The 24,667-nt window shown below is 48.3% G+C and overlaps 2 protein-coding genes and 1 long non-coding RNA gene across 4 annotated transcripts in view; 2 read left to right on the top strand and 1 right to left on the bottom strand.

Moving 5' to 3' along the window:
- Window positions 1–5,074: 5,074 nt before the first annotated feature.
- Window positions 5,075–6,102, bottom strand: LOC113631753 (uncharacterized). The gene is made up of 2 exons (XR_003437549.1): window positions 5,656–6,102; window positions 5,075–5,250 (listed from the first exon to the last, which is right to left on the bottom strand). It is a non-coding gene; the product is annotated as an uncharacterized LOC113631753 (long non-coding RNA).
- A 118-nt stretch (window positions 6,103–6,220) lies between these two features.
- GFOD1 (Gfo/Idh/MocA-like oxidoreductase domain containing 1) overlaps window positions 6,221–24,667 on the top strand; it is a 101,379-nt gene continuing 82,932 nt past the window's right edge. The window contains exon 1 of one of the 2 annotated variants that reach the window (XM_027128383.1): window positions 6,221–7,204. In XM_027128383.1, the coding sequence (XP_026984184.1) occupies window positions 6,952–7,204 (253 nt within the window). In that variant the 5' untranslated portion in view covers window positions 6,221–6,951. Of the gene's footprint in view, window positions 7,205–22,671; window positions 22,831–24,667 lie in introns of those variants that run through there. The other variant, XM_027128384.1, reaches the window with a different exon arrangement.
- Window positions 7,186–24,667, top strand: part of TBC1D7 (TBC1 domain family member 7) — a 162,369-nt gene continuing 144,887 nt past the window's right edge. The window contains exon 1 of the mRNA XM_027128387.1: window positions 7,186–7,204. The gene's annotated coding sequence lies outside the window, so the exon portion shown is untranslated. The remainder of the gene's footprint in view (window positions 7,205–24,667) is intronic.

Genomic DNA, 24,667 nt, shown 5'->3' with positions numbered 1-24,667 from the left:
CTTCTGCCTCATGTATGGCAGCACCCAATAAATGGTAGCTATTAACAACAACAACAAAAACCCAGAACTGAAAGTATAATGATAAATAGGTACTTTAAAAAAAACTCTACTGATGGAAACAAATTTGGGTATAAATTTCAGCATGATGCATATTAGAACTGTTTAGTAGAACTGCTCTAGAATCTTCGGCAGTCATAACTATGCTAGTTTTTCAACTTGGCAAAGCTCTATTTCTACAAAGAGCAAACGGATTTCATTCCACAAATGCTAAGATTTATAAGGATATTGGGTATTTATGGACACTCACCTAAAAATATCCAAAGCCTGTTTCTACTCTATATCAGAGGAATAAACAAATCTAAATAGCAAGACTTTCTCGTTTTCGTTAAAATAGTTCCAAAATTGTGGAAGCAAATAAACCAAGTTATTTACAGCAGCTGTGTAACGATAGAGAGATTAAGGTAGGAGTCATCTTGTTTTCTGAAATTTCTGTAATATGTATAAGTGACTTTTATAATGAAAAATATTTTAAATTATCATTAAAGCTAAATTAATATGAGAAAAATTCCATTTCATCATCATGCTAGGGCTGTGAATAAAAAATAAATCCTTTCTCTTTTCATTTCTAAAAGAAGGTTTACAATGTTTTTTGGGGAGTCACATGACAATTATCTGAAATTAAAATAGGGCCTGAAATCTTCACCCAAATGCAAACAGTAGAGGTTGGCAGCTAATCCATGGATTGAGGGGAAAGAAAATTCTAGGCCTATTTTCAGAACTGTTTTAAAATATCAAAATGTCAGGTTGTGCTGGGATTCAGGATCCAGGTTAAAGGGGTTTTCACAGGCAGAACGTGAGGAATAACCGTAAGATGTGTCGGAGGGTATCGTGTGTATAAGCGCTATGGTTCAGAGGTCTGTGTTATCAGAAGCTCAGAATTGATGTGTAATCCTCCCCAGCTCAGCGCTGATCAAGCAAGGCCTGCCGAGCTGGTGAGAAACAAATGTCCACCCAGCTTCTCTGTTAGCCCCAGGCTGGGAAGTTGCCCGAACTCCCGGGGCCGGAGGCCGCGGAGATTTCATCCCCTTGCTGTAGCACAAAGTGCCCTGTTTTGTTTGTTTTTTTTTTTTGCGGTACGCGGGCCTCTCACTGCTGTGGCCTCTCCCATTGCGGAGCACAGGCTCCGGACGCGCAGGCTCAGCGGCCATGGCTCACGGGCCCAGCCGCTCCGCGGCATGTGGGATCTTCCCGGACCGGGGCACGAACACGTGTCCCCTGCATCGGCAGGCGGACTCTCAACCACTGCGCCACCAGGGAAGCCCAAAGTGCCCTGTTTTATCACAGGCACCTGTGCCCACATCCTCAGTCCCCTGCCTGCCGCCTTTGCTCAGTCTCCTTCCTTCACGCTCGGGTTACTGCAGTGGTCTCCTTGCGGCTGTGATGGGTGCAATCCATCCTCCATAATAGAGCCTGAGCGATGGTTCTAAAATGCCAATCTGATAGTGCACTGTCTGCTTTAAGTCTCTCAGTGATTCCCCATCACATCCTGGCCTCCTTCACACAGACCCTCCCACCTTGAGTTAGCTTGTTTTCAGCCTCCCTCCCCTCTTTCTTCTAGCTAACTCCAGCAAGGCTTTCAAAGCCTGGGTCCAGCTCACTCCTCTCTCTGAAAGCCTTCAAAGGCTTCCCATTCTGATTTCAAAGCCTTTCTCTGCTCCCAGATCATCCCCTGCAGGCCCCTACTTGGCCTGAGTTGCCGTATTGCCATCGTAATTCATGTCCCCAGTCAACAGGCCACCAGGGGCAAGGGCTCTGCTGTCCTCAACCTTACTTTTCCAGGGCCTAAACCGTTATGTGGCATGTGGCACAGTTCTAAGGAGTTCATAAATATTAACTCATACAATCCTCATAATAGTACATGGTTATTAGAAGAATGTATAAACATTTGTCCAACAAATGTATATCATCTAGCAGGTGCCAGATACAATTTCAGGCACTGGGGATTCAGCAATGAACAAGACACACAAACTTCTGATCTCAATAAGTTTATAGTTTATTGAGGCAAATGGATGATAAACAGATAAACAGGTATCTAATACAATGTGAGGCGGTGAGAGGAGCTATAAAGAAAAATAAAGCCAGACAAAGGGATGAAATGTGACAGAGGTCATTTTAGATAGGATGGTCAGGCAAGGAGACCTGAGGAGGGGACATCTGAGCAGAGGCCTGAGTAAAGTGAATGGGCCACGTGGATACGTGACGGGGTGGTGGTGGGAGTGGGCAGAGGAAACAGTGAGTTCAAAGGCCCAGGCTCAGTCTGTATAGTGCGTCGTGAGGAGGCCAGTGTGCTGGTAGGTGGGGTGGGGGGAGGAAAGTGGTAGGACATACACAAGGCAGGGGTGGGGTGGGTAGGTCAGGTAGAGCTCTTCAGGCCATCCTGAGGCCTTTGGAGTTTATTCATTGGTAGGTGTCAAGCCTGGTGGGACATGATCTGACTTGTCTTTTAAAAGATCACTCCGGCTGTGAGTGGAGAATACACACTATGGTGACCAAGAGTGGAAGCAGGTAGAGCGGTGAGAAGACGGATGCTGTGGTCCAGGTAGTGATGATGGTGACTCGGGCTCCCCACCACGGCAGCGAAGCAGTCAAACTCTGGATGTACTGTGAAAGCAGGGCAGACAGGACCTGCTGATGCTTGGTTGTAGGGTGTATAAGAGAGAGGGGAGTCCTGAATGGTTCCAAGGTTTTGGGCCAATTGGTGGGTTGGTGGTACCATTTGTTGAGATGGGGATAATTGAGGGAGCAATGGTTTGGGAGATGGGTTGGAAATGAAGCGTTCTGTTTTAGACCTGTAAGCTTGAGTTGCTGCCAGGATTCAGTTTTACCTTCTGTGAAATGGGGATCATGTTTATTTTATGCATTTCTTATGTGAATTAAATGTGATCGTTTTCTTTTCATATTATGTAGATGGAAGGTTTATTTTTATTCACACTGCAGTTAGGGATAGAGTTCCCTTTAAAAGAACAGAAACAACTCCCTCCTAGTGTCTAGATGTTGCTGCCCTTGTACAATTGTCTCTTCCATCAAGGAATGATGTTGATAACAGACCCAGTCTCCATAATTATTTGACATTTATGTAGAGCTGACTATGTGCCCGACACCATCCTAAGGACTTTATAAAACTAACTCATATACTCCTCCCAAATCCTTGGCAATATATACCACTATTCCTCCAATTTTACAGATGAAACTGGCCCAGAGGTGAAGTAATTTGCTTAAGAGCCTACAGCTAGTAAGTACCACAGCCAGGAGTCAACCCCACATGCTCCAGCTCTGCTTCCAGCCCCAATACCACATTCTACATCCTCTGCTCCATGTAAGCGGTACCATCATTGACATGTGACCTGGCCTCTGGGTACTGAGAAGGTGCCTCTTGTCTAACCTCATTGCCTGCACCCCTGCCCCTGTGGGCGTTCCTGCCTCAGTTCTTTGAAAACCTCTGCTCTAAAGAAGGCCGTCGGTATTGATGGCAACACCCCTTCTGTCTCAGCCACCCCAGCACTGTGTCCTCTGTGCCTTTCTTCTAAGGCCCTGAGGTAAGCCTCATCCCTGTACTGTTATACACATGCTTTTTTGGTAACCTGCTCTCTCCACACGCCCCACCTCAGTGCCAGCTGTTACAAGTTGTTTTATTTTATTTATTTGTATATTTTTAACATCTTTATTGGAGTATAATTGCTTTACAGTGGTGTGTTAGTTTCTGCTGTGTAACAACGTGAATCAGCTATATGTATACATATATCCCCATATCTCCTCCCTCTTGCAATCTCCCTCCCACCCTCCCTATGCCACCCCTCTAGGTGGTCACAAAGCACCGAGCTGATCTCCCTGTGCTATGCGGCTGCTTCCCACTAGCTATCTATTTTACATCTGGTAGTGTATATATGTCCCTGCCACTCTCTCACTTCGTTCTAGCTTACCCGTCCCCTCCCCATCTCCTCAAGTCCATTCTCTACATCTGCGTCTTTATTCCTGTCCTGCCCCTAGGTTCTTCAGAACCATTTTTGTTTTTGTTTTTTTAGATTCCATACATATGTGTTAGCATACGGTATTTGTTTTTCTCTTTCTGACTTACTTCACTCTGTATGACAGACTCTAGGTCCATCCACCTCACTACAAATAACTCAATTTCGTTTCTTTTTATGGCTAATATTCCATTGTATATTAGTGCCACATCTTCTTTATCTATTCATCTGTCAGTGGACACTTAGGTTGCTTCCATGTCTGGCTATTGTAAACAGTGCTTCAATGAATATTGTGGTACTTGACTCTTTTTGAATTATGGTTTTCTCAGGGTATATACCCAGTAGTGGGATTGCTGGGTCATATGGTAGTTCTATTTTTAGTTTTTTAAGGAACCTCCATACTGTTCTCCATAGTGGCTGTATCAATGTACATTCCCACCAACAGTGCAAGAGGGTTCCTTTTCTCCACACCCTCTCCAGCATTTACTGTTTGTAGATTTTTTGATGATGGCCATTCTGACTGGTGTGAGATGATATCTCATTGTAGTTTTGATTTGCATTTCTCTAATGATTAGTGATGGTGAGCATCCTTTCATGGGTTTGTTGGCAATCCGTATGTCTTCTTTGGAGAAGTGTCTGTTTAGGTCTTCTGCCCATCTTTGGGTTGGGTTGTTCATTTTTTGATATGGAGCTGCATGAGCTGCTTGTATATTTTGAGATTAATCCTTTGTCAGTTGCTTCATTGCAAATATTTTCTCCCATTCTGAGGATTGTCTTTTCGTCTTGTTTATGGTTGCCTTTGCTGTGCAAAAGCTTTTAAGTTTCATTAGGTCCCATTTGTTTACTTTTGTTGTTTTAAAAGCTTCCAAGTATCACACTTTTCACTCTTGTGTTCAGGCCGACCTGTGCCACATTGAGCTGAGTGCTGAAGACGAGAGATGCACATGACAGGATGTCTGACATCTCCAGAGACTTTGGACTAGAGGCCAGGTCCCCTGCCTTTCAGCGCGAGTCACCCCTCCTACCACCAAGTGGGGGCAAAACAGGCATTCAGTGAACATTCATTCATTTATTTAGCAAATATTTATTGAGCGCTTACTACGAGCCAGGCAGGCAGGATGAGAGGTGCCGATGATATGGCAGGAACCCAGACGTGCACAGAGTTCCCACCGCTCCAGGGGCGCTGGGCGAGCCTTGGCCTGGCCCGGCAGCTCTTCCGCCAGGGCTGAGTAAGGGAGCAGAGGGTTGAGGTGGGGGAACAGGAGAGTGGAGGCCGTGGAAAGGGGCAGCGAAGGAACCAAAGCCCGAGGCCAGAGGCTGGCTTGGCTTCTGGCCCAGCGACCCCTCCGTCTCCAAACCCAGACGTGACACACACGTGCCGCAGCCGCTTCGGTGACCCCCTACGCCACTGGGGCCGCCCAGCACAGCAAAGTCTAGGCGCATGCCGACCTCCCGGGGAAGGAGAGCTTAGCAAGACAACACCGTCTGGTGTGAAGGCGGCTGGACGGTGCGTGCGCGGCCAGAGAGGGTGGCGCACGATTGGAGGCTCTCTTAGAAGGACAGGGGAGAACTCCCCCGCTCGCCACCCAAACTCTGGAGCCTGGATTCCGATCCCAGGCCTGTTGCTTACCTGTTACGCGACCATGCGCAAGTCCCTGAAGCTTCCCAGGACTCAGTTACATCATCGGTTATATGGGTTTCCTATAACCTTAAGGTTGGTGCGAGGAATAAGGGAGAATGCGAGGAATAAGGGAGAATGCAAGGAAAGCTTCTTTAGCGTGATGTCCGGCACGGAGGAAACGCTCTCGGAGCGGAGGTGGTAATTACCCGCTGCTCACACCTGGCCGCGTGCCCCGGCCTTCTCAGGGCCCGGGCGCCCGCTACTCTCTTGCAAGGCACAGATGACTAGCCTATTAGGGCGCGCCCTGACTCGATAGATGTATTGGCTTGTTTGGGGCGGGGCTTGGAATGAGGCGAGGGGAAGAAGGAGGTGGTGGACAGCGAAGAAAGGGAAGACGCGAAGGGCAGGAGGCGAGCTAGGTGGGGCGGGGAAGGAGCCGGGCGTGTTCTGGGCCCGGGCGCAGCGCGCACCCCGAGCCCGCGGCGGCGGGGGCGGGGGCGGTGCGCGGCGGCCAATGGCGCGCGGCGCTGCGGCGGGGGCGGGGCAGGAACCCCCGGCCGCTGACAGCCAAACTCGCCAACTCCGCCCTCCCGCGGGATCCCGGAGCCCTAGCCTGCCCCCGGGCTGAGGCCGCCCGAGCCGCGCGGCGAGCGAACATGGCAGCAGAATGAGAAGGCTGGCCCCAGGTCGTGGCCGCCACCGCCGCCGCCGCGCTGCAGCTCCGTATCCACGCCCGGCGCCCTCAGAGCCTCCAGCTTAGCCGGCCTCCTGCTGGTCGCCAGTGCATTTCATTCGGAGCAGCGGGCGGGGAGGAAGGGGACCCCCGCAGCCCGGCTGGTCCGGTCTGTGGCAGTGTGTCGAGGCTCCTGCGTGCGACTCGCAGGCTGCGGAAACGACGCGGGGGAGAGCCGGTCCCGGCTGCGGCGGCACGGGCGCGGGGATGAGCCGGCCATGGAGCGACCTCGGCGGGGCGCACGCAGCCGGCCCGCGCTGTGGCGGGGACGCCGCCTGAGCCCGGGCTCCGCGGGGCTTCGGGGCCGCAGGCGCGCCGCGGGGGGTCCCTGCCGCCGCCTCCGGGAAGGACTGGAGCCCCGCGTGGCGGACACTGCAGCAGTCACCGTACTGAGGCGCCCGAGCCTGCTCCGCCTGCGGCTCCGTGCGCTCTGGGCACCCGGGCGCCTGGCCCGGTGCACGGCGGCTGGCGCACCGCGGCGAGCCGGCTGCGGGACTGGCTAGAGGGCTGTGCGTGCGCGTGTTCGACCGGAGATCCGAGCTGAAAGCAGAACCAGGCGGGCCGGAGCAGCCATGCTTCCCGGGGTGGGCGTGTTCGGCACCAGCCTCACGGCCCGTGTCATCATCCCGCTGCTGAAAGACGAGGGCTTCGCGGTGAAGGCGCTCTGGGGCCGCACGCAGGAGGAAGCGGAGGAGCTGGCCAAGGAGATGAGCGTCCCCTTCTACACCAGCCGCATTGACGAGGTGCTGCTGCATCAGGACGTGGACTTGGTGTGCATCAACCTGCCGCCGCCCCTCACCAGGCAGATCGCAGTCAAGACTTTGGGTGAGCGACCCCTCCCCCTCCGCCACCCCATCCCCAGCCTCGCTCCTTTCATCCCCTGCTTCTTTTCTCCTCTTGCCCTCTCTTCATCCCGGAAGCTTACATGGCATCTACGCCGACCCGGGCACCTGAGATCCCACATCCCACTCGGAGCTTTCTCCTTCCTTATCCCTGGCCTTCCCCACACCTACGCTTCCCTTCTCCCTTCTGGCACCACCCGGGCGCGCTTTCACACGCGCGTGGCGCCCAGGCTGCAGGAGGCGCGTGTGTTCCGGGGAAGTCGACCAGGCTGAGGAAATTCTTAAGATTGGGGACGGGCTGCTCTGAGGGAGACAAAACTAAGTCGCCGGCTGAGTGTGCAGTGCCCGAGTGTGTGCGTGCGTGCGTGCGCGCCTGCGAGAGGCGAGTGCGCGCCCAGGAACGCCGGAATAAAGGGCCCACACGTGTCTCGGGTTTTCCTGGGGGCAATCGACTGCCTGACAGTCAGCAGCTGTGGCGCCCTGCTAGGATAGTTTCTTTCTTCCTGCTGGGAGTTAGTTTAGTGGGAGATTATAGAGATGTGACAGTTAGCTGGAGTTATTTCCTCTTCGCTGAAAGCAAGGATGGTGAGAGTGGTTGGATGGGGGCGGGCGATCTATTAGGACGTCTTCGTGGCGGGTGGTGGTGGTCATAGGTTAGTAAAGGCTAATTTGATAAAAGCAGAGGGAGTTAACTTTCGAGTGCGGCAGCCCGAGAATTGTCTTCCGCGCAGATTTGGAGTAGGATCTTAGAATTTTAGGGGATGAGCGCAGTAGTTCCAGAGGCACGGATGCTTTGTGTGGGGAAAGGCCCCATGCTGCCAGTTTCACGTGGAAGCATGCAATAGTCCCACCTTAATTCCCCGCAGGAGTAGTTCCCAGGCCTGGTGACAGGCAGGTTGGGGGTGAGCTTACCAGCCTTCACCGTCGGGTTCCCCCACCTTACCCAGGCCGACTGGGCCATCTCAGGGCAGAGTATCAGAGTCCCTGCCGTGCCAAGAGGAAGAAGTGCATGTTTTTTTGTCCATCAGCAGTCCTCACACGAACCAGGAAGGCTGCTCACTCCTTAGGTCCCGAGAAAATGTTATTGCCCACCTTTGAAAGTTGGAATTTTTTGTTGGCCAGGAAAGAGACAAAGCTAAGAAGGCAAAAGAGTTAGAAGGCAAGAACTGGGAAGGAACAGAAACCAAGGGTAATTTATGCAATCTTGGAAAGAATGTTTTATTTTTAAAAACAGGCATGGATTTAGGGTAGGTGACATGTACATATATTTTAATTCTATCTTCCGAGAATTATGACCAGAATGTAGAACTCTTTCTCCCTAGAAAACCACTTTCATCAGGCCATTCCATTCTGTTGTTGACTCGGATGGGACATCTGAAGATTCCTAAGGAGACCGTCCAAGGCTGTCCGTTTTCATGTTAATTTTATTAAGCTTCTGACCTTTGTTGCCTGTTTTCTTTGGCCTTGAATGGAATGTCATTAGGCTCTGGCCAATATTTCTCTTCTGTTTGATCGAATATGTACGTTGGGTAGCTTACGTCTGTGCTCACAGTGGATCTGTGCATATTCAGTAAATGATCACCATCTTATAGCATAAATCTAGGAGGGCAATGCATGTAAGATGGGTCCGTCTCGAGCCCCGTCTCTGCTAGAGGGCTTACGACCTATCACATCAGAAAGACCTTGTTGTCACATCCCGCCCTCCCCCCCCATCCCCACCCCAGCACAGCCCTCCAGGTCAGACCCGCAGAGCAGCCCTAGAGCAAGTCTTCTGGAGGGTGGCAATTTGGGAAGCAGGGATGTTCCTGTTTTCTGACCATCTCTGGTACTTTAGCTATGAAAGCATTTGGGGGCTCTGGCTTTGGGAAGTGGCACAAATTATACATTACTGGATACTTCTTCTGTTCTTATTTTCAAAAACCCCTATGATTATTTTTTTTTCCTTGACAAGACTGAGGTGGGTTACCTTTTCAAAACCAAGGATCAGGCGTAAGAAATAGCCTTGGTTTAATCATCATGACTGAGGAATAGGGGTTTGTTCATATTTTCGTGCTAAGTCTTGGGCTTTTTACTTTTCTTTTAATTCCTGATTTCACAGGTGATCAGACTACCTGATTCTCAGGTAGTCTCTGCTTGTAGGAAACGCGGAGGCTTTGGGTTTACATGTGGCTGGACCGTAGGCTTGTTCCAGGGCTTCATCTTCAGTGGAAAATCCCCAGACATGGCTCTTCTTCCCATTGTACCTGCGAGTACCTGGTGGGGCGGTCATCTTGGTGTGCTGTGTGCTGTCACAGTTAGAGGTTCAACACATACGACACAGGAAGTGAGAAACCCCGAACAGTTATTGGGCCGGTCTGGCCGTTGGAGGTTTGTAGATATTAGTGGTTGCCTCATGTTGAAACAAGCCAACCTTGACTAGTCCTGGCCTTGTCGTCCTGTCCTCCTTTGAGTTGCTTGCCCGGCAGTGGTGAGAGATCTGTGGCCCTGGATCCATTACTGGTCATGGGCCTGTCGAGGTGAGGGGCTGTGGCCAGTATGGAGGCATAAAACTTGCAGTCAGTTGAATCACAACATCCTCCTTTGATTTCTAAAAATTTCCTTGAAATCCCTTCCTAAGCGAATTAGGCATTTCTCTGTTGGAGAGACTTTTCTGCAATGTATAATTTCTGCAGCATCCAGGGCCGCCTCTTGTTACGTACCTACTGTGTGCAGCGTGGTAAGTGCTCTATATGAAATGTTTCATTTCTTGACTAAAATAATCCTCGAAGGTAGCTGTTTGCCCCATCTTACAGATGAGGCTGGAGTTGAGTTGCTCAAGGACATGTGTCTCCCCCCAAGTCATTGCTTCCTCTCCCATCCCCTAAACTTGCTCCTTTTGCACTTACTTCTGTCAGAGAGTGGCAGCCCAGGTGAGATGGTTGGAGGGATCCTTTGTTGTGTGTCTACCCCACTCATGGAATCAGTTCCCAAATCTGGTTGATGCCAACCCCTCGTCCCTCTCGTATCTGTTCCCTCTTCTGCATCATTGCTTCCTCCGTAGAAGGCGCTAGGCCCTGACTGCATCTGAATTAGGCTGCAGTCTGCCCCTCGCCACCCTTGCCTCTGTCCACCTTCCACTCTGCTGCCAGAATTACTTTGAAGAACTGCAGACCTGATCACATTACTGCTCCCCCATTTCATCACTTCTAGGCAAAGCCCCAGCTTCTCGGCATGACAGGCAAGACCTGGCCCCTGACGAGCCTGCCCAGCCTCCTGTCCTGCTGGTGGTTCTGGAACCCCACGCGCTTCAGCTAAACCAAACTGCAGGTGTTTCCCGGAAAGGCCCTTGTTCCTTCATGTGTCCCTGCCTCTGTCAGGAATACCCTTCTGCCTCGTGTGTGTGGTGGATGCCTGTTCATCCAGCCTCAGCCCCAGTGGTATCTCCTCCCGGAATCCTTCCCCTTCCTCAATCCCGCCCCCACCCATACCCTTCTGTAGGCTCAGCACTGCGTGCCTCCACCTTTTCTTGCACTTACTTTAATGCATTTGCTTAAAAAGTAGCTTTTATTTAGTTATTATCAATAGGTTATGGATTCACGTGGTACAAGTTTCAAGTGCTCTAACACACTTGAAATAGTACACAGTGAAGAGGAAGTGTTCCCCAGCCCCATCCTTCAACTGGAGGCAATCACGGTTATAAGTTTTGTTGTCTCCTTTTGATGACTTTTCTAAGTATGGACTGGTGAATATGTGTGTCGAGAATTTGAAAAATATTTTTCACACAATTAGTAACATCTTATACTCACTGTTATATACTTTGCTTTCACCATGCAACAATATGATCTTGAAAATTTGTGTATATATACACATAGATGTATATTTAAAACTCAGAAGGTAAAAGTATCCTCGCTCCTGTTTTTGGCTGCGTAGTATTTCACTGTATGGGATAAACCAAAATTTACTTAAGCAGTTCCCTATTATTCAACATTTAGGTTGTTTCCAAACTTTTGTTTTTGTTTTATTTTATTTTTTTATACAGCAGGCTCTTATTATCTATTTTATACATATTAGTGTATATATGTCAATCCTAATCTCCCAGTTCATCCCACCACATCCCCTCCCCCTTTCCCCGCTTGGTGTCCATACATTTGTTCTCTACATCCGTGTCTCTATTTATGCCTTGCAAACCAGTTCATCTGTACCATTTTTCTAGAGTCCACATATATGTGTTAATATATGGTATTTGTTTCTCTCTTTCTGACTCACTTCACTCTGTACGACAGCCTCTAGGTCCATCCACGTCTCTACAAATGACCCGATTTTGTTCCTTTTTATGGCTGAGTAATATTCCATCGTATATATGTACCACATCTTCTTTATCCATTTGTCTGTCGATGGGCATTTAGGTCGCTCCCATGTCCTGGCTATTGTAAATAGTGCTGCAATGAACATTGGGATGCATGTGTCTTTTTGAATTATGGTTTTCTCTGGGTATATGCCCAGTAGTGGGATTGCTGGGTCGTAAGGTAATTCTATTTTTAGTTTTTTAAGGAACCTCCATACTGTTCTCCATAGTGGCTGTATCAGTTTACATTCCCACCAACAGTGTAAGAGGGTCCCCTTTTCTCCACACCCTCTCCAGCATTTGTTGTTTGTAGATTTTCTGATGATGCCCATTCTAACTGGTGTGAGGTGATACCTCATTGTAGTTTTGATTTGCATTTCTCTAATAATTAGTGATGTTGAGCAGCTTTTCATGTGCTTCTTGGCCATCTGTATGTCTTCTTTGGAGAAATATCTATTTAGGTCTTCTGCCCATTTTTTGAATTGGGTTGTTTGTTTTTTTTTAATATTGAGCTGCATGAGCTGTTCATATATTTTGGAGATGAATCCTTTGTCCGTTGATTCATTTGCAAGTATTTTCTCCTGTTTCCAACCTTTTGCTTATACCAACTTGTAATGAATAATCGAGAGCAGATGTCATTTTGCACACGCCAGTGTGCTCGTAGAATGACTACGTGAACTCTTTATCACGGTTGGCGATAATCTCTTTCATTTGTTTGCTTGTTCTTCTCTTTGTTATTTGTCTCCCCAGTTAGAATGTAAGTTCTTTGAGGGGGTAGAGCCTTTGTCTGCTCGGCTCACCCAGTTGCCTTATCTCCCCTAGACAGTGCCGGGCACTGAGTCACCTCATAGGCACACTATAAATATTTCTTGAATGCCAAATGAATGCTTTTCGTCGAATGAACGAATGCTTGGCTCATCAAGAGGATGTGTCAATCAATACAGAACATTTTTGTCCTGCGTGCAGTAGCACAGTACCTCTCAAACTTTAATTTGCGGTTGCATTACCTGGGGATCTTGTCAAAATGCAAATTCCAGGATGGGACCTGAGATTCAGAATTTCCCTCCAGCTCCCAGGTGGTTTGGATGCTGCCACAGCCAGACACAGAGGCGTGATGGCTCTCTGCCTTTGGGAAAAGAAGACATCCACGGCCTTGAGTCGTTCACCTGGCAGGGGAGCTGTGTTAAAATACCTGTTGCCTTTGTGTGTCATGTGGCGACGTCTGTTTTCATGGTCCCTGCCCTGGTTTTTGGAGATAGTAGTGCAGGCTCCCTGGGGAAAGTCTCTCTGGGGGATGGATGGCGCTTTGGGGATAGTGAATAAGGCTGCAGAGTTTCATTGAGCCCTGACCTTGCTGCACACTGGTCTTGCCCCAACTTGTTTGGCATCATTAGCCGCAGACTGGGAGCGCTATGTCCTTTTCTGCCCTACTTCACAGTGTCAGCAAGTTGCTCAAGGTTGAGAAGGGCTGCTGGGACAGGCCTGAGAGAGCGGGAAGGAAACGGGGTCACACTGGTCATGGTTGCCACACTAGCAGAGATAGGGCTGCAGATAATGAAATTGTGTATTTGGACTTGACAGTCACCATCTGAAACTCCAGCAAACCCTGCATTTCCTGTTCTTCCTTCAAGTCTGTTCTCTATCTATGCCTGTCTGAAGACTGTATTAAATGTGATTGCATTTTTCTCCAAGTTTCCGCCCCTGAACGTGGAGAGAAATGATTTCGGTCTACTGATTTGGTTTAGAGTTGAGGAAGCTCTGGGGCATTATGTAAATGACAGAAATGACTCTATTTACTGTTAGGAAAAGTCAAGCATCACCAGCCTCATTTTATCTAATTGAAATTAGGCTTGGGTGAGTGATTATTTTGTTGATGGTATCTGGCTTTGCAAACGTACAGTTCTGCAGGAGTTTATATTGGAGCAGGGAGAAGCCAAATGAAGAAGTTGGACATTTTGATACCTGAAACTGGGAAAGAACAACAACAAAAGTGAGAGTAAATAGCATGTTTTTAGGGTTTCACTGAGAACGTAATATACAGGCAATTCGTTCTATATTTTGATTCAGGGAAATCATGGTCCAGCAAAGAGCATCATGATTTAAGATGTGGTGATACACAAAACTAACTGGGAAAACTTGGCAGTGTGGCACTGTGTGGCTTTGGGAGAGGTAATGTCCTTCCTGAGCCTCATTTTTTTCATCAATAAAATGGAGCTAAAGATACTATCATATAGAGTTGATATGACAATTAAAATGAGGGGGGTAGATAAAGACCTAGTCCACGGCCGCCCCTTAGCTGTCTGCATAGACTCAATAAATGTTAGTTCTCTTTCTTCCCACTGTGGTCAGGGATTTAGCTTATTCCAAACGGTGCTTCTGAAGATTTATTTTCCCTCATTTTTCTCATGAGACGATTCCTTTCTGCTAGACTCAGAAAATACAGTTAAACGTTTTTTTATTTTAAAAAGGAAATATGCACAAGCCAAGCTTCAGGTGCTGTCTTGGCTGAAAATCTAGTCCTTGCTTCACAGATACGTGATCTAGAAAGTGCCGATGGTGTTACCAGGAACTCACCATCCTCCTGGGAAGCTTTATCGTCACCGTGGGAAGGATGCAGGGCTGTCTCATGGAACTCGGGGCAGGGATGTAGCTGGGTCTCAGTAGGTACCTGGAAACCATGAACTCCTGGAATTTTACCATTTTGTGCTCTGCTTCTCTCCATGTGTCGCCTTCATCACCCATCCGTCTTTCGAGCAGCCTCCTCTGCTTCCTGGGCTCGTGTGATGGGCAGAACACTGTCCACATGTAGCTCCCAAACAGAAATATTACTGGTTCAGCCACCTGAAAAGTGCAGTCCTCGCCTTGCTCCCCACCCCAGGTGTCCCTGCTTGTGCCTGATGCTATCTCCCGGCTCAGTCTTTTTGGAGATTATCTCGCAATGTGGGGGACCACTCTCCTGGAGGGCAGTGGAGGTGGAGGGATTGAGTGGTCATTCTGAGCTGGGCCACACTCCACAAAGGTGCTGATTATGAGAACATAGACTTGGGTGAAGACTTTACAGATGTAGACATTTCTTAATTACGTAGGTTGTTCACCTACTTTGTGAAATACACATTTGGCATTTTGCTGCTCTTCTAATGACCATAGTAAAACAGCAGAGAGAAAAATATATGTCATGATGAGATGATGCCAACCTTGTTAGGATTATTAAATGTAGGGTGTGCATATGTTGAAAGTCGGTGATGGGAGAGCAGGTAAACGTGACCCACTCCATGGAGTTTAATGGTCGTCTGTAGGTTTGCAAGCCTTATTGAGTGCCACCTCCCGTGTGGCATGTGCCAGCAGAGGACCACCAGGAGACAGAGACCCTTTGAGTTCAAGTATTAGCTTAGGACCTCTAAGGAGCCAGGAAAGACTGAGGTCCCGGAGGAAGAAGGATTTCTGCTTTCAGGCTGCTTTCCTGCTGGGAACTGCGACATCAGCTCTTCCCGGGTCTCCAGCCTGCTGGCCTGTCCTGCAAAGTGCCAATCCCCATCATGGCATGAGCCCCATCATGGCATGAGCCCCATCATGGCATGAGCCAATTCCTTAAAAGTAACCCCCCACCCCATGTATACATATCCTATTGGTTCTGTTTCTCTGGGGAATCCTGATGAGTACAGATTGTGGCTGGATCAATGCCACCTGGCCAGGCGAGCCGGGCCATGAGACACCCAGCAGACGTGTCACACAGACGTGGGCTTGGAGAGACTTGTTGGTGGAGAAGCAGCTCTGGGGAGCTCAGCTGATGGGTGTGGGCCCCTAGGAGAGCACTCACTGAACATCCTTCTCTAAGCCAGAAGACCTTGGGGGTGGGGGGTTCTTTTTATTTCAGACTCAAGCCAAAGGGAATGTTGGGAAGAGACTTGGCCACACGCACCACTGAGAGCCACACTGACCCCTCGCCCTGATGGTTCTACACCTGTCAACAGGGCTTTGGGAGTTTGTCTGTCAGGTTTGGGCAAGTTCTGGGATGCCTTGGGGTTTAGACTTTCCTTGAGAATTGTTAATGAGTATGAAAAAAACGTGGAAAAATGACTTTACATTAAAATGATATGAACTGTTTTTTAAATTTCCAACGATAATAGCCCTTAGGCTATTGAGATGCTCTTGTCGTTAGCGTAATATCCATAAACTGAAACTGGAGTTTTGAAGCCCCAGATTAAGTTGCAGCTTTAGCATTGCTTTTTAGAAAAACAAACAAACGAAAACCCCAGCTTCACTGAGATATGATTTATATGTCTTAAAGTCACCCACTGTAAGTGATCTCATGATTTTCAGTAAACGTATATGATTGTGAAACTCTCATCACAAAAAGGTTTAGAATACTTCCAACATCTCCAAAAGTTTCCTCATGCTTGTTTTTGGACAATTCCTGCTCCCACTCGTAGCCCCAGGCAAGCAATGACCTGCTTTCTGTTTCTAACATTTTGCCTTTCCTAGCAATTTTGTATAAATGGAGTCATACGATATGTAGTCTTTTAAGTCTGGCTTCTTTCACCTAGCATGTTTTCCATGTTAGTCTGTGTTGTTGCATGAATCAGAAGTTTATTCTTTTTTTATTGCCAAGTGATATTCCATTGTATGGACAGAACACATTTTGTTTAACCATTCACCATTCAATGGGTATTTGTATTGTTTCCAGTTTTTAGCTATTGTGAATAATGCTGCTGTGAACATTTGCATACAGGTCTTTGGTAGACCCATGTTTTCATTTCTTTTGAACAGATATCTAGGAGTGAAATTGATGGGTTATATGGTATGTCTATTTAATTTTTTAAGAAACTGCCCGACTTTTCCAAAGCAGCTGTACCACTTCGTATTCCTACTTGCTAGGTAGGGAATTCTAATTTCTCTACATCATCACCCACACTTGATCCTGTCAGTCTTCCTGCTTATAGCCATTATAGATAGTGCATAGGGGTATCTCATGATGATTTTGATTTGCATTTCCTAATGACTAATAATGTCGGGCACCTTTTCATGTGCTTATTAGCCAGTCATATATCTTCCTTGGTGAAATGTCTATTCAAATCTCTTGACCATTTTTAAATGGGGTTGTTTGTCATCTTGTTATTGAGTTAGTAGCAATGGTTTTACGATTTTGTTATGTTGTTAAGTTAGGGGTAGGTTTCTGGGGGCTTTGAAAGACTTCTATTTTTGATTTTGGAACTAGATACAGCTGAACTAATTCTCCATCCCAAGTGAAATTAGCTTTGCCAAATATTCATTGGAATGGTTCACTATTTAAAAGAGCGAGACAATCATGTGAACGGATGCTGACACTATCGCTCCCGCATTGCCCTGGGCCCTGATGAGATACAGAACACCCTTTGAGGGACATTCCCAATTTGAAGATTTTCAGAAGTGCTCTAGGACCTTTCAGTTACAGTTACTTATTTTGTCCAATGTCTGGAGAGTGTTTCTCTCTCTCTCTCTTTTTTTTTTCCATTTATTTTTCTTTAATGGCCTTTAAAGATATGGCCTTTGTTCTTGAGAGAAGATAAGCGTACACAAGCACACAGCAGTGCAACAAAACATGTGATTAAGTACAGTATGAATCGTTATACTGCAATGGCAGGAAGTGTTTGCTTAAGGCAGTTGAGTAACCCCAAAATATCAGTATTGGATTAAGGGTTGGCTACCCGGGCAGCCTGACAGTGCCAGTCTGTAAAGGGTGCCACAACAAAGAGGAAAAGTAGAGAAAATGTTTGAACAGAATTCTCTTCATAAAAAGTGCTGTGTGGGGCTTCCCTGGGGGCACAGTGGTTGAGAGTCCACCTGCCGATGCAGGGGACACAGGTTTATGCTCCGGTCCGGGAAGATCCCACGTGCCGCGGAGCGGCTGGGCCCGTGAGCCATGGCCGCTGAGCCTGCGCGTCCGGAGCCTGTGCTCCGCAACGGGAGAGGCCACAGCAGTGAGAGGCCCGCGTACCGCAAAAGAAAAAAAAAAAAAAAAGTTCTGTGTGGATGCAACAGGGTGAGACTTGGAAGGGGCTTCCTCTGATAGGGGGTGAAGTATTGCCATGTTGTTCTCTAGAAGGGCTAGCCCAGGTTCATTGATGAGCTTTTGTTTTGATGAGGGAGGAGTTTGAGGTTAGAGCTAAAATGCACATCGCCTGTGAGAAAAGGCCACACTGGTCCCCAGCGCCCATCCCCTCAGGCAGCCTGGGTCCCTTGCAGATAATGGATGTTGCCTCAGAGCTGAGGACAGAGGAATTCCTGAGGGCTGAAGGGTTTGGGAAGAACCTTTGGAGGAGGTGGGGCTCATATGGGACCAGCGGGTCGGATTTAAATAACTGAAAGGGAGTTGTAGAAGCCTCTGTGATGTAAAATCCTCTTCAGGGAACCACCTGGCTCTGTAGCAGCACTCAGGAAAAATTATGTTTCCTGTAGTCGACCACTATAGGTCGTGCTCGGTTTCTGGTTTTGTGCTGTGTCGGATGGTGGGCGTCTTTCTGTTGTGTACACGGTCGAGGCCCTTGTGGTCCAAGGGGCAAGGCGGGCTGGGGCTGTGAGTCACCGTGTGAGAAGGGATGAAGGACTCTCCTTGGAGAAGGACACTCAGTGCATGAGAGGTGGACGTGCTTGGCAGCATTAGGAGGTGAGAACTTGTGGAGATGATGACCAGGAAGCCACGGCAGAGGAGTCTGCCGCGTGGGTGATGGTTTTAGGGAACGGCCCCAGTGATGGCATGTATAGTTAGTTCTTGGCTTGGGACCCAGACTCAGTTAACAGGGCCTTGCTAGGTGAGCGCGCTGGCTAGGCTCTCAGAAGATCCCCACCCTTGACACTCTGCATATCCATTGCTGTATTTCATAAGGAAAAGTTCTTTCCTTTTCCAGGTTTCCAAAAAAAATGTTGAATTTGGTGTCATCTGTAGAAAGTAAAGTGAGGTATCCAGATCCTTCTGTCATCAGGGGAAAAGTTGACTAGTTTTAAGAGGCTGCCCCATCCTGTGTATGGCCTGGCGTTGAGTCCTCCCTTGCCACGTTCTACGTGGCTGGCAGTTCTCCACTTAACTCTTCTGAGCCTCTGCTTCTCTATGTGTAAAACAGAGATAATAAACATACCTAACTCAGAAGGTTGTAGACATAAACAGGGATTTGTTTAAAGTGAGTGCTCAAAAAACATGGGAATCCTGCTTAATCAGGACATTATGGTGAGCTACTGTCCATTCATTCTTCCCTTGAACAAATCTTCATTGAGCACCAGCTGTATACCAGGCACTCTCTGGATCTATGCTTTGCAATACAGTAGTGACTCACCCTATATGGCTCTGTGAATTTACATAAATTAAAACTAAATAAAATAAAGAATCCGGGGCCTCAGTTGCCCTAGCCACATTTCAAGCGCTCGAAAACCACATGTGGCTAGCTGGAGGCTACCATATCAGACGCCGCAGCATAGAACATTTCCATCATTGTAGAAACTTTTATTGGACAGCCCTCCTCCCTAGGCTGGGGATTCGGCTGTGAACAAAGCAGCCGTTGATGCTTGATGTAAACAGGGAGTTTTGAGAAATCCAAACTTTTGGGTGTGTTTCCTTTTTCTTCCAGGATTGGGGTGTTGGGGAGTCCATAGTGTGGGTTATTGAAGTCTCATAAGTAATTAGTGGATGTTTAATGACGTGTAGGTACCACTTTCCCTGTTTATATTAGTAAGGACTTATTAATAAGAAGGAGAAGTGCTGTGGAAAGCCTCCTAAAATCCCCTTTCACTGTCGGGAGTGCGCAACCAGATAAGTGACACTATGCCCCACCTTGGGGTCCTCCCAGGGGCTTTGGGTAGCAGGTGGCACAGATGAGGCTGAGTGATGCCAGGCCAGGAATGCAGCTTCTCTCGCTAGAGACGCTTCCTTAGCCTCTCAGCAACCCCCTGAGGTTTTCCTTGCTTTTGGCCGATGTAGAGCCCAAAGGACTTAGAGTCTGCACCTGGGGGTAGTGGGGGAAGGGACTAGATTCAGGCCCCTTAATCCCGAGAGAACCCAAGAGAACACTTCCTGCCGGTTCTGGGGCCTGGGCATGGGGGAGAATACTGCCTCCCTCTCCTCTCCACAGCCAACACTCTGCAGCTCTGGGCGAAATGAACGTTCTCACTCAATTCCTCCTCTCGCGGCTCCCTCCGTCCTCCGTTCCCGCGAGGGGAGAGGCTATGCAGGCACTCAAGCGTGAAGCCTCAGCGAATAGGTAATTGCTATTTTGGTAATTATTATTGCTTTTTTTCCCCTTCAAGTCCCACTAACTTTGTGAAAGCAATACCCATCTGTGTGAGTGTTCCTTAGGGAATCGGGTCTGTGAAATTCCAGCTAATTGGAGCTTGGAGGGAGCGGTGAGTGCCTTTGCAAGGGTGTGAGCGCACACGCAACGTCAGGATTTTAGAAGACTTGTCATTTAAATTTGTCACTGGCAGCGCTCTCATCTCCTACAAGACTATGAATAATCGAAAGTGGGTGGTGGAAAATGAGATTGTTTTTCCCTGCTCTGTCTCTCCTCCTTTTCCAATAGAGCTGGGGCACCAGAGGAGAAAAAAGCAGCAGGTGTCAACATTTTGGGGAAAAAACCCAATGCCACACGATTCTGCTTGTTTGAACTTTTGTTCCTTCCAGCACCACCCACATGGGACATTTGTTTACACGGCGCAGTGTTGCTCTCAGGGAGTCCTGGGGACAGGTTTAGAGCCCCTGCGGACATAGCCTGTCTGACTTAATATGCACAGCCGTTCATATCGAGGACACAGGGGCAGCCCGGCTTTCCCCGCGAGGCCTGCGGGTACCACAGTGCCGCGTTTGTCTGTGGACCTGTGACGTAGCCACAGGTGCTGACCCCGGTGCAGTGGGCCGCCGTCCACAGCCTGCCCATGGGGGGTTCCACGGGGGATGTGCACCCAAGCACCTGGCATTTGCTTTTCTCCTTTCCAGCCCCTGTGACCCAGGATGACACTGCCAGGTGTGCTCATCACCTCCAGGTGCTGGGGGAGCCAGTGGGATTGCAGGGGTCACACCCTCCAACAGGGGCATTTATCAGTTTTCAAGCTAGTTCAATACTTGTATTCACAATCCATTTATTAAGTGCCTACAATGTGTATGGCATTGTTCTTGGTCATTGGGGGTGAGAAGAGGTCAAAGACATATAAGATATGATAACTATTCTGAAAAGAGCTTATCATCTATCTAGAACCTACCCATCCCTTTTGGAATGAGATGAGGAACTAACACTTTATTGAGTACTTCATACCAGGTCCAGAGTCAGGCACAAGTGTCACCTCAATCCCACCTCACAACCAAGCTTCACGGTGGGCATTTAGCGTCTCCATCTTACAAGTGAGAAGTTTAATTGGAGAGAGGTTAAATGTCACAATCATTGATTCTAAGACACATTTTTTTTTCACACTTCCACATCTAAAATAGGGACCTGACTTGTCATCGATGTCAGGTCGTAGTTTCATTGGCGGTGGCTTTTCTTTCTTGGTAGGAAGTAAAATCATCATAGGTCTTGGCACTGGTGGCTTAGATTCTGTGTATTTTGTCAGGTTCACCCAGCTAAGGAGAAGTGGAATCAGAACTCGGCGTAGGACTGCCTGACTCGGAAGCTTGCGTTTTTTCCAGCACGATATGCTGCAAAGTCCGTGCACCATATGCAGAGTCCATAGGGCTTTCGCAGACGTAGCACGAAAAGGGGGAAATGGTGACTAAATTGGAGCTCACGTCATCTATTCCATCACTGTGGGGACAGTAGCTGGGGAACTGCATGTGTCAAACAGGATGTTGAGAGATTGAGAAAATGTTGTCTCATTGTCTCCCCTTCTCTACCGATTATAACTCATTGTTGAAAGAGGCCAAAAATAAATGGCAAACTCTTGTGTGGACGAGGTGGAAACAGGAGCGAGGTAGTCCTCCCTTGGTTCCGTGTGTTCTGGGCCGAGGGCCATGTTTTCACCTGCAGGGACCCATGGGGGATGTGACTAACGGTCGCAGGCACAGCGGCCTCTTTAGTGTCCTGGAGAACCCTGATAGGAGACTCAGGCCAGCTCCCTCCCCTGCATGGCTGAATTCTGGGAAGTCCCCAGGCGCGGGCCTGGGTGTGTTTATTGTCGTCACACTGCCCTCTGGTCAGCTCACTCAGGTATGAAGGGAGGGCTGTTGAATTCCACAGCTGACCTGGATTCAGCAGGCGCGCCAAGGACCGGGGCCGGGGGAGAAACAGCCAGTGTGGCTGCCGCAGTCTGCAAATCGTAGGCTTGGCCTGCATGGCCCCGTCTGCTTAAACGAGTCTGGTCCCACGATGGGCTTCGACCAAGTCCTTCTCCTGAGCAGCTGGTGTGAAAAGCAGACAGAAGGGAGACGGGCCGGTGATTTGGTGTCTCAGGGGAGGCTGTGTGGAATGGTGGACAGAGACACCGTGACATGTCTTGGAGGGACCTATCCCCTAACACCCAAGGGAAACTGAGTCTCAGAGGAGTTGACTGGCTCGTTGGTGTTCACACAGCTAATCGTTGACAGCTGAGTCAGGACGGAACCCGGGTCCCTAGAGGCTGTTCTTTTTACCTTAACAGACATTTAGTCACTCGGGGCCTGTGTTTCTCCAACAATGAAATAAATGGGAGGTTGACTTCTGGGACGCTCTCCCGAGGAAATAACCTCGAATAATAACGATGAAAAAACGCGCACACACAATAGTGTTCAGTGAAGTCTTGTTTACGTTATGAAACACTAGAAACAAACATAAATGTTCCACAGTAGGGAAGCAGTTAGGTAAATACGGTAAATATCGTTGATTAAATGCTAAGTAGCCATTGGAATTATGTAGAGGAAGACTGTAGCAATGTGGGGAATTTTTATGATATAATGGTAGGTAAAGAAGAAGGATACAGAAGTATTTGTATATGATGGTGATAGCCTTGTTCAGAACACACAGGTCCAGAAAATTAAAGCCTGGTAGGTAACCAGCCAGAATTCTAACGCTGGTTATCATGGGGCTGTGGGAATATGGATTTTTATTTCTTCTCTGGATTTTCAGTTTTTAAAAATATGGTCTTAATGGAAAAAATACATTGATTTCTTTTTTTTTTTTTTTCAACAGAAAGAGACAGTAACATGGGGAAAAATGTTTGGTTGGAATGACCCTCCAGTTCTTATATTCTGAGATCCCTTGAATCTGGGACAGCTGTCTCCAGGCACGTGCAGACGTTTGTGATGTGTAATGGGGAAGGGCAGTCTTCCAGGAAGTGGAAGTGGATGTATGAAGGTACAGAAGCTCTGCTGTTGTTGATAATTGGGGGTGAATGAATCTGGGGAGAAGCCATAGGCTCTTGGTTCTAGGGTGATTTATTTGTAATTCTAACCTTGTGCAGACAAAGGCCAAACGCTGCTGGAAGGAGCTGGGGCAGCCCCATCCTTTTCTGCTGCCTCCTGACTTTGCCCCGGGATGGGAAGTGAAGCTCTTATTGGCTTCAGCCCTCCAAAGAAATATAGGGATGGTGCAGTGGAAGTATTTCCAGTTTTCACTCACCCTTTTCTCTGCAGGAAGTTTTCGCTTTAGCCAGACCTGTGCTGGGGTAGCCGGTGAGCAGCTTCAGAACCATTGTCCTGGGAAACGCATCACATCACCGTCTTCTGGAACTCCTTCCTGGGCTTTGGTGGGGATGTGGTGCAGCCACAGGGTGTTGGCCTGGGGGCCTGGACAGGCCATTCTTATCCTGACAGCACAATTAATTAGCTGTGACCTTGGGTGAGTGACCTCACCTCTCTAGACGTTTCATTACCTTCACTGTAAAATGCAGGCGCCGGAGTCAAGTGTATAAGAGTTCCCACCTGGTAGATCTATTCCAACAACTCGCTTTAAAAGCATGGCACTGATTGGGCAAAGTGATTTGGTTTGGTAAATATTTTTAAGTGCTGTTTCATTACTACCGCTGTCATGGTTGATTACTCTGACCTGTTGTTTTTTAATCTGTTACACAAATACACACAGCTCTCCTTTATACCAGGAAGATAAAGTTTCCCTTTATCTGCAAGGGAGATGTGTTCTGGGGGCAAAGTGGCCCGACTGGTGTGGCTTGGTGGGAAGGCTGTTAGCCTAAGTTGTGTGCGCACCTCTGTGTGTGTGTGTGTGCGTGTGTGTGCGCATGTGTGTGCTCATGCACACCCGCCCGTGCGCATTGTGCCCTTGATGGTGTGGGTTTCTTTTTTTTCCTTTATTATCACTGCTGAGAGCACATCTGTAGGGGTAGCTGCTCCTACCGGCTGCCAAGCTAGTAATTCAGTGGGTTTGGTGTGATTTCTGGGCACAAGTGTATCAGCGCAGGAGGTTGGGTTGGCTTTGTCTGCAGGTGCCTCGTGAAGCAGATCGTCGTCCACAGCACGAAGGGAAGATGTAGTTTTGCCCAAGAAGAACTACTGCACTGTCAGCAGCAGATCAAAGGCATATTCCCTCCAAGCAACTCCAGGCCAGAACTTGTTCTGGGGACAGTTTATAGGAGGTGGTTATAGAGAATGTCACCCTGTCATTCGTGAGCCGTCGTCTGGGTGCAGCCACTTTTCACGCTGGTGTCCGCCCAAGACGGGCTCCCTCTGCACCTCAGTCACCCTTCCTAAAAGGTAGAGCACATGATGGGAATAGACTGGGTGGAAAACCTGGTGTTACTGATCATAACCCTGGCAGAGGAATTAGTGGGCTTCACCTGGTCGGCGTAAAGATAAGTGCAGGGAGGGTTTGAAAGGAAAATCGCTCTGTTTACTCCTCCCATCTTTTCTTCCTGTCATCTCCCAACTCAGATGAAAAATCCGTGCCGTATGGGAACACTAAGCAGTGCAATAATATCATCTTGTACCTTCCACAGGAATTACATAAGCAAAGAATCAGGGGCCGGGGGAAGATAAAGGCGCCAATAGAGAAAGGATCTGTGTCTACGTAGGACATTTTTGGGTCATCCTAGAGCAGGGTGACTCCACCTTTCCCAGCATTAATTTTACACTTGGTTTCAATGTTTGACAGTCATTAAAAATGGGAAGGGTTCCTGAGGTCCAGCCTAAACCGAGTGGTTCTTTGTGTTCATAGAGGATCCCGTTGGTGCCTCTTTACA

The sequence above is a fragment of the Aethalodelphis obliquidens genome, unplaced genomic scaffold (assembly GCF_003676395.1).
Source record: "Aethalodelphis obliquidens isolate GAN/ISIS:26980383/991018 unplaced genomic scaffold, ASM367639v1 scaffold34, whole genome shotgun sequence".
NCBI classification, from domain to species: Eukaryota; Metazoa; Chordata; class Mammalia; order Artiodactyla; family Delphinidae; genus Aethalodelphis; species Aethalodelphis obliquidens.
This window is presented reverse-complemented; position numbering and strand designations above follow the sequence as displayed.